Consider the following 9,630-nt stretch of genomic DNA (forward strand, 5'->3'; position numbering starts at 1 on the left):
GACCCGTGTCATTTGGACTAAAACTTAACGTTTTTTGAACAGTCTTAATTTCTCTGTCTTAACTTTACGCTACAAAATAAAAGAAGTGGAAAAACCCCCGTTCCTGAGGGTCGTCTGTAAATTAGGTTATGACATAAAAACAACCTACTGTCGCAGAAGCCCCCTCTGGGCTGACGGACGGACGGGCAGAAAGAGGACAGGAGATCTGTCTGGTAAACGTTTTATTGGTCTTGAAATCACTCTGAATGGTGGACAAAGGCATTTGTTACACAGTAGCCTAGCGAAGGGTAATCGTCGTTATAGCAGTTTGCACTTTCTCAAAGAATGTTTCTCTGTCGTTAAAATCACTCTACCGAGACTGGTACTAGAAGACTCCCCCATGGCAGGCAGGCATATTTAATTTCATTCAATCTTTATTTATTTATTTATTCAGGGAGATCATACTGCACAGCATACACCAAGACAGCATTCGCGTTCTCAACCCTTATCTCATAACCCCCCCCCCCACACACACACACACACACACACACTCAGATGTAAGAGCATATGATTGGTTTAAGTATGTGAGCTGGACAGGAGGGAGTTCCTTTTAAATCCATAAGGGGGAGTGAACGAGTACACACTTTGTAGAGAAGGGCAGAGAAGAAGACCAAACAGTCACTGGAGTCAAGTGTCAGGAGCTGTTAGCATCAAGTCACATAGCATATCATGTGCACCCGATTATGAAACCTCAGGGGTTTTGGTAGTTTTTTTTAATCAGAAGAGACACTATAATTATACTATAAAGATACTATAATTGATTATCATACAACATATACTTTGGGGCAAGGGGGGGGGGGAGAATAATAAAAACAAAGGAAGAAATAATTGACAGTTATTCTTCTATTTTCTAATCAAATTCAGGACAATTGCACAGTTAGGTAAACAATTAGGTAAACAATGAAGTATCACTTTGCCAGAAGAGGGAAAAAAAACAAAAGAAAAAAAAAACAAGTTGTATATTACAATATCCTTCAACATATTCTACAACAGAACAGAACACACACCACCCAGTCAGCCAATGTGTACTTCCTGCTGTGGTGTTTCAGTATAACAAGCAGGGTGGGAACACCGGCCAGTCAAGACCTCCAATATTGACTCTGGCAGCGAGCCGTGTGCCGTGGATGAAGGATGTAGATTACACTGACCCCGGGTCAGGGCCAGACCATAATGATACATCTGTCTGCCATCACCGTGACTAACACTGATCTGGAGCCTGGTGATAGATCACTAATGAATCCGCAGATCTGAGGTCATAACTGGGATAAACCACTGTGTGTGTGTGTGTGTGTATGTGTGTGTGTGTGTATGTGTGTGTGTGGGGGGGGGGGGGGGGGGGGGGGGGGGCTATGGGATCAGAAGCTGACTGAGTGTGTGACTTAAACCGATCGGGCGTGAAGTGTGTTCAGCTCCATCTACCCCGTCCAACCCGGAGCTAAGGACACTGGGGAATTCCATTATGTTAAGATGAGCACTGAACGCGTCTCCCCAAGCAATTGTGAACGATCGGGAAGTTAATAAGACAGAAGCTCCAGTGTATTAGACTACCATGCGTTATCTAAGTCCTATAGTTATATAGCTTTCCCTAACCGAACAGGAATACCCCCACATGACCCAAAATAACAAGTGCTTATTACAACGTCATCAAAGACATGCAGGGATAAGGGCCAGAGTGAACCAATTGGCTTGGTATATTTTTAAAGCTTTATAAACCAATCTATAACACGTTCTTCTCGACGTGTAATAACTTCTCTTCTGGTTATGCCCGATTCCTACACAGCTGACATTCTATGTAGAAAATATACAAGTGAAAATTGGTCATGACTGACATGATTTTCATCGTTTAATGAAAATAACAACAACAAAACATTGGGGCAGGAGCAGAAATTCTTCTTTGTTGGTTTTTTGTGTTGCGCTGCGGGAGAGGGAGGAGGGGGGAGAGGGAGGGGGGAGGAGGAGGAGGGAGGGGGGAGGTTCCCGTGTGTCAGGCAAGCTTGGGGGGGGGGGGTCATCAGGTTTGAGAGGTCAGGGATGGGTAAGGCTCGTCTAAGTGGGGGGGCTGTACTTCCTGGATGGGCGTGGCCTGTGGCTGTGTCTCCACGGGGTCAGAGGTCGCCGTCGAGTTCAGCACTTCTGCGAAGTCACCCTGAGAACCCGTCGGACTGATCTTGGTCTGGGGGGGTGGGTAACATACTTGTATTCAAACAAAAAATACTTTGAGATCCTCAACATGTATTGACATGTGATTATTACATTCAGTACAACTGGCTGGTAGGCATATCAGGAGCATATTTCTGGGATCTTTGTTGGTTCTTACTCACAATTATCCTCCTTTACCTTTAAAGTCTCCACTTTCTCCTCAAACGTCTTGAAGGTCGGGGTGTTCCTGTGGAAGGAAACGAAGCGTCAGCAATATCCAACGAATCAATCAATCAAATCAATCAACTCATCAATTATTTGTAGAGCACTCTTTACAATGACTATTGTCTTAACATGCTTACCCAAGACTTTAAACCTTCCCTAAAGCCCAATTTCTCTGAAGGCCTTTCTCTGAAGTATGCACTTATGCCCTCCACCATTTTGGATTTAAAGGAGATGGATTGGAGTAAGAACTGTGCATTACAATGAGCCCGTCCTCCCATTTCTACCTCCGCCAGCCTCCCCTGGTTGAAGCCCACGTTGACCCTCAATCCTACTGTACTCCTTTAAACGCATGTGATGGAGCGCATAATAGCACACTTCAGGGAAAAGGGAGAAGGAGAACTGGAATGCAAAACTCCTTCATCTGACCTATGGATTAACAGAGGGAACTCTGGGAAACCGGAAGGCACGAGCCAATCGCACACAATGAGAACGGGACGCAGACATTCATCATCGATCCAGAGGGAACGATATCTGATGCTCTGCTCCATGAGAGCTCCACAATGGAGAATTCCAAGGTGGCCGCATTCCAATCGATCCTGTGCTATTGTTTCATTGGATTCCCAGTCAGATCATATGGACGGAGAATGTCCACAGGGGGGTTATATGACGACAGCACGGATACTTGCACAAGGACCAGGAAACAACCATGTCGATGTTTAAGGCCAAGAACCTCACTGCCAAATGAATAGAGCATTACAATGAGCCCCGTCCTCCGATTTCTACCTCCCCCAGCCTCCCCTGGAATAGAGAAGGTGTTGGCGATCTCACATCCACCTGAAACTACACCTCAGCTGCGTCTCTACAGACCCTGTCACAACGCAACAACCCTGAACTGGAGCCAGCTTTCCTCAGATCTGCAATGCTGCAAAAACATTGTTTTTTCTGTGTACTAGAGGGAGCAGGGGATTCCAGCATCGCGGTGTGTGTGTGTGTGTTTATTTGTGTGTGTGTGGGAGTTTATTTGTGTGCGTGTGTGTGTGTTTGTGTGTGTGTGTGTGTGTTTATTTGTGTGTGTGTGTGTTTATTTGTGTGTGTGTTTCTGTGTGTGTTTATTTGTGTGTGTGTGTGTGTACCTTACCTCATTACAGGCATACTAGCAGAATGCTGTATGGAGCGTATGCTATCCGACAGCATGAAAGGAAAGGAGAGAGGGGTTAGCAAAGACTGCTAGTGCAGATAGTGTTAGTGAGGGAGAGACACACACACACACACACACACACACACACACACACACACACACACACACACACACACACACACACACACACACACACACACCCAGACACCCACACACACACCCACACACACACACACACACACACACACACACACACACACACCCAGACACCCACACACACACCCACACACACACACACACACACACACACACACACACACACACACACACACACACACACACACGCCCGCCTACATTCATTCAATCATGCATCCCACATGGTGTGTATAATATCTTAAATCCTAGTTATCCCAATTGAATTGATTAAATATTAAACTCCATAGATGAGGGTCTAATCCGGTGATTTAGAGGAAACGCATCCGTGTGTGTGTGACAGAACAGAACTCCACCAACATGCTCATCTCCTCCAGTCTGGTAAATGAAGTCCCTGACCATGAATATCTACACTGGTTCAGAGGCTCAGAGGATCAGAGGAGGGGAGGAGGAGGGGGATCAAGATACTAAGACAAGGATCAACTGGGCTGTACTGGGTTAGACAGTTGGCCTATACTGGGCTGCAATGAGAGAGACTGGGATTAGACTGGGATCAAATGGGGTTTTTCTCAGATGGGTTATAGAATTGGCTGTTGTAAATATACACAGCAATGTGATATTAGGTGTTGACAGCTTATATGATCATTCAGATATCCTGAAATATAGGGGGGACTATGCATAAAAAGTGTTGTCATTTCTGAATGGTGAAATCAATATTCACACAAATACCGTCAAATAAAAGCTGAGGATCTCTACTTTCGCCTCACAGTAATTGGTTGATTTCAAATCCAAACTTTTGGAGTGTAGAGCCAAAAGAAGGAAAAATGTTTCACTGTCCCATGACTTACGCAGAGCATTGTATATACTGACAACTGTATATTCACAAATGTATTGTTGTGTTGTTACTGACTTGTACTCTTATCCTACCTTTTCACTTCTTATATTGCCAATGGTGTAATTGTTATTATTGTTTAATTCATTTTTTTGCTTGTTATTTTACTGCACTGTTGAGAGGTAGCTGGTGAGTCAGCATTTTATTGCACCGTTTACATCCTGTATCCTGTGTTTATACTCAACAAACTTTGATTTGATGGTGGTTAACACGCACGACCACACACACACACACACACACACACACACACACACACAAGTTCTCAGCCGCGACCTGTATGCTCAGTGAAATGGGCCTGGATGATGGTAAGAATATGTGTAGGTGAAAACATGCATCAGTTTCCTTGGTCTTGACCTCAGTACACACACACACACACACAACCATGCTGTCACCTGCTGCAAGCACTCATTCATACATACACTGGACACACACAAGTAGGAAATAACCCAACACGATTGGAAGCTTGAATCCAATACGCATTTGAATGAATCCTTGCAGCACTCCTAAAGACGTTCCACCCAAGAGCAACAGATCTCATGCACTCCTCAGTGAGAGAGAGAGAGAGAGAGAGAGAGAGAGGTAGGTTCCAGGGGAGGGTGGTGGAGGTAGAAGTCAGAGGAGGGCTCATTGTAATGCATGTGTGCATGTTTGATACCATTCCCCATTAGAATGAGCCCGTCCTCCGATGTCTACCTCCACCAGCCTCCCCTTGGTCGGTCGGTAGGTAGGAGAGAGGATAGTCACACACACACACACACACACACACACACACACACACACACACACACACACACACACACACACACACACACACACACACACACACACACACACACACACACACACACACACACAAAGAGCAGCCGATGGGTTAAACACTCCCCAGATGAACTGTAAAACACACTGATGGTCCAAGCAGAGAAACGGGTACAGATGTGATGGTGGGGGGGGGGGGCTAGCGTTGGACTAGCATGGCGCGAGCAGTCTTACCCTAAGGAATTGGAAATAGACTGCAGTCTGCAAAGGCCAAGGGGAGGGAGGGAGGGAGGGAGGGAGGGGGGGGGGGGGGGGGGTTACATGAACCAACAGGTAAGTCACACACAAACAGACAATGAAACGGTCGGGAATACTATGAATATTAGTATCATTGGTTGTTATTAGTTAGCCATACAGGGTGTTATGACACGTCTAGGGGGTACAGGCTGAGACTGGTTGGATAGTGTGTGTGTGTGTGTGTGTGTGTGTGGGGGGGGGGTGGTGGTGGGGGAGTAGGGGCTTCTCATTGGGGGTATAACAGAACCACGGCTGCATCTCAATAGTCTAAAGTCGTTTTCCTCACTGTATCTCCTCTCATTCACCTGCACCGACACTCAAGGGCCGGGACGGGTCAAAAACAAAATGGCCGACACTTATTCAGAGTCTTTCTTCTCTACTGATTTAGACTTGTATGTCACTTTCTTCCACTGATTCCCTTGTCCCCTGTCAATACAGATGAAATCAGGGAGACGAGGAGAGGGAGCTAGTCTAGATGATTGAGACGCAGCCTCTCTCTTTCTCTCTCTGTTCCTCACCTGACGTCCTCCAGCTTCCTGCTGATGGCTGAGCCTACGGTGGAGAAGGCTGCTGTGGCCTTCTGGCCCGCCTGGCTTAGGGTCTCCGAAGTCTTCTTATACCTGGGGGGAGAGAGAGAGGGAGGGAGGGAGAGGAGAGGAGAGGGGAGGGGAGGGTGAGACAGGGTTGGGGGTCAATTCTAGTCTCATTGCGAATTCAGCTGGGCTTTGATGGTATCCAACACTCATTCCGTTCCATGCATGACAATGAGCCCCGTCCTCCGATTTCTACCTCCACCAGCCTCCCCCTGTATGAGAGGAGTTCGTGGGAGCAGACGTGAGAGAGAACAGAGAGGGGACGTAGAGAGCTACTGTCCTGTCAGAGAAACAGGGTAGGGGAGGAGAGTGAGAGGAGGCTAGAAAAACATGTCCCCTTTGTCCCTCACAATCTAGCTGACTCTGTCTGTCCGTCTGTCTGTCTGCCTGTCTGTCTGCCTGTCTGTCTGTCTGCCCATCTGTCTGTCTGCCCATCTGTCTGTCGACTGTATAGCAAACAGATAGGTGTGCAGGTGAATTGTGATAGAACAGCAGGCAACAGACAGACAGGTTGGCTGACAGACAGACAGGCAAACAAGTGGGCAGACAGGCCGACAGACCGACCGACAGACAGACAGACAGGCAGGTGGACAGGCAGACAGACAGACGGGCAGAGAGACAGACAGATGGGCAGAGAGACAGACGGGCAGGCAGACAGACAGACAGAAAGACAGACAGACAGGTACGTACGCTGTAGAGGTGGTGACCTCCTGCCAGCTCTTGGTGAGGTTCTGTCTGAACTCGTTGAGGGGGGTGATGCCCAGCTTCCTCTTCATATCGGCCACCTGCTTCTCCTTGGCAGCCAGGACCTGGGACAGGGTCAGGATCTCATCCTCCACCTACAGCACGCACACACACACACACGCACGCACACACACACACACACACACACACACACACACACACACACACACACACACACACACACACACACACACACACACACACACACACACACACACACACACACACACACACACACACACACACACACACACACAGTGTGAGGTTCTCACAGAGCCGACAATAGCAGTCATCATAATCATAAGCTACTTCCATCCCCCCCAACCGTGAGCTCACATACTGGCTTTGTGCAAAAGACTTTAGTCTTTAGTTTTCTACCAAAATAAAATAAAATAAAAATAAATAAAAAAAACACTGAAACTGCCTTCTGGCTCGATCTTACATCATTCTCTCTACTGGGGCCAGTACAGCCTAGAGAAACAACACAACGAATAAGATACTTCAAATACTACACATCCGTAATTACACTACAGCACACAGATGAATAGCGAAGCGGAGCCCCAGTGTCTGCGAGGCGCAGAGCGACCCAGACACCAGAGTCCTTCCCTGGGCTGCTGACCTTGGCCAGCTGCTCCCGGAGCTCCTCCTGCTCCTCCTCCGTCAGGGAGGGGACGGGCGTGGACGGGCCCACCGTGGTCACCGCATCCTCGCCGACCTCTGGTAGTGAGTCTGGCCTCAGGGGGGCACCTGGGGGAGGGGGAAGGGGGGGAGGGGGGAGGGTGGGAGGGTGGGGAGAGAGAGAGAGAGAGTATGAAAGGCATCCTCACACAAAGCAAAGAGTTTCCCAACGCTGTAAGACAGAACTGGATACAGGAGGAGGGATTGTGCCGCTGGTCCTGGAGCTGTCAGCTTGAGTTGCTCCTTCTCTCCTTGAGCGGCGGGAAGAGAGGATGGGAGAGAGGGCCAACATGGGGAAGACATGGGACTTTGATGATAAGACACACACACACACACACACACACACAGACAGACAGGCAGGCGCGCACACACACACACACACACACACACACACACACACACACACACACACACAGACACACACACACACACACACACACACACACACAGACAGGCGCACATACACACTCACACACACAGACAGGCGCACACACACACACAGACACACACACAGACACACACACACACAGACAGGCGCACACACACACACACACACACACGTGTATTGGTGTCCAAGGACTTTGAAGTCCCAGCCTTGAGCAGTCTCGTCAGTGACGGACATACGCTGCAGGAAATAACACATCAATAACATCTGGTGCTTCTAGATGAAGTCACTCTGAGCTCTGACAACAGACGAGAGAGAGAGAGAGAGAGAGGGAGAGGGAGAGAGAGAGAGAGAGAGAGAGAGAGAGAGAGAGAGGGAGAGGGAGAGGGAGAGAGAGAGAGAGAGAGAAAACGGAGGAGGGTAAAGCCGAGCTCCGAGCGGTCAATCAAAACGAGACGGGGGGTGATGTCATGAACCGTTAAAGGCTGGAAAATAAATAAATAAAAAATAAATAAAAAAAAGGAAAAGAAGAAAAGAAAGAGAGAAGAAGCATCGGCCTCAGAAAAAGACACTCGCTCGCCCCGGCACTCTGAGCTGTGACAGAAGAGAGAGAGAGAGAACAGAGGCCAGCTCCGAGCTGTCAATCAAAGAGACACAGGGGAGGGGGGAGGGGGGAGGGGGGGATGTCATTCACTACTGCGGTGAGGAGGCTGGAGGAGGAGACAGAAGAGAGAGCTCCACCCAGCAGTATGGCAGCGTACTGTATGTACTGTAGCAGACTGTCAACAACAACAACAACAACACATGACACTCACATACTTTTCCAACGTCTACCCTCCTCCTAATAGGTCCAATCTGGTTTGGCTCAGTGTACCGTGTGTGCATCTCACGGAGAGAGGAGAACGCTCAGGATAAAAAATTATAACAAAAAAGAGAAAAAATAACGTGATCTATCAGAGATGACCAACCGAATGGATGAGGACCTCTTTCTACTTCTGGAATGGATTAGGATCGAATGAGCTGCTGCTGTTGTTGTTGTTGTTGTTGTTGTGGTTACGGTTGCTAATGACATCCAGAACATGTTTACATTTGTATCTATGGGCAACGGGCCTAATAGACATCATGTCGGTTATAGGCAATTTGGTCTGTGTGTATTGCCAGAGGGATGGAACTGTTGGCTTGAACTAGGATCAAACCGTTAGGCTGCAAGCAGTCTACAGGACACACACTTTTACAGTACCGGACTTGTCCACTAGGTGTAGACTCGCAGTGGAGGCTGGTGGAGGTAGAACATCGGAGGATGGGGGTCATTGTTAATGCATGGGACGAAATGAGGAATGAGGAAATGAGGAAACATGTTGTGTTTGACACTATTCCTCATTCCGCCCCATGCATTAACAATGAGCCCTGTCCTCCAATGTTCTACCTCCACCAGCCTCCCCCTGGTGCGGAGAATACAGTAGTTGGTTGTCTGTTTACCTAAAATAGGCAGAAGATAAGAGGTCGGAGTCAACCTCCTCCTTCACGCCCGACTGACTACCCCATCTCCTCTCCTCCGTCCCCTCTACTCCCCCTCCATTCCAACACCCTG

The 9,630-nt window shown here is 48.1% G+C and overlaps 1 protein-coding gene across 4 annotated transcripts in view; it reads right to left on the minus strand.

Moving 5' to 3' along the window:
- Positions 1-203: 203 nt before the first annotated feature.
- Positions 204-9,630, minus strand: part of tpd52 (tumor protein D52) — a 22,615-nt gene continuing 13,188 nt past the window's right edge. The window contains exons 2-7 of one of the 4 annotated variants that reach the window (XM_083684588.1): positions 7,596-7,723; positions 6,923-7,071; positions 6,158-6,259; positions 5,577-5,603; positions 2,377-2,425; positions 204-2,212 (exon numbers count right to left, since the gene is read on the minus strand). In XM_083684588.1, the coding sequence (XP_083540714.1) occupies positions 2,051-2,212; positions 2,377-2,425; positions 5,577-5,603; positions 6,158-6,259; positions 6,923-7,071; positions 7,596-7,723 (617 nt within the window). In that variant the 3' untranslated portion in view covers positions 204-2,050. Of the gene's footprint in view, positions 2,213-2,360; positions 2,426-5,576; positions 5,604-6,157; positions 6,260-6,922; positions 7,072-7,595; positions 7,724-9,630 lie in introns of all 4 variants that reach the window. The other 3 variants (XM_083684590.1, XM_083684589.1, XM_083684591.1) reach the window with 3 other exon arrangements.

The sequence above is a fragment of the Argentina silus genome (assembly GCF_951799395.1).
Source record: "Argentina silus genome assembly, chromosome: 14".
NCBI classification, from domain to species: Eukaryota; Metazoa; Chordata; class Actinopteri; order Argentiniformes; family Argentinidae; genus Argentina; species Argentina silus.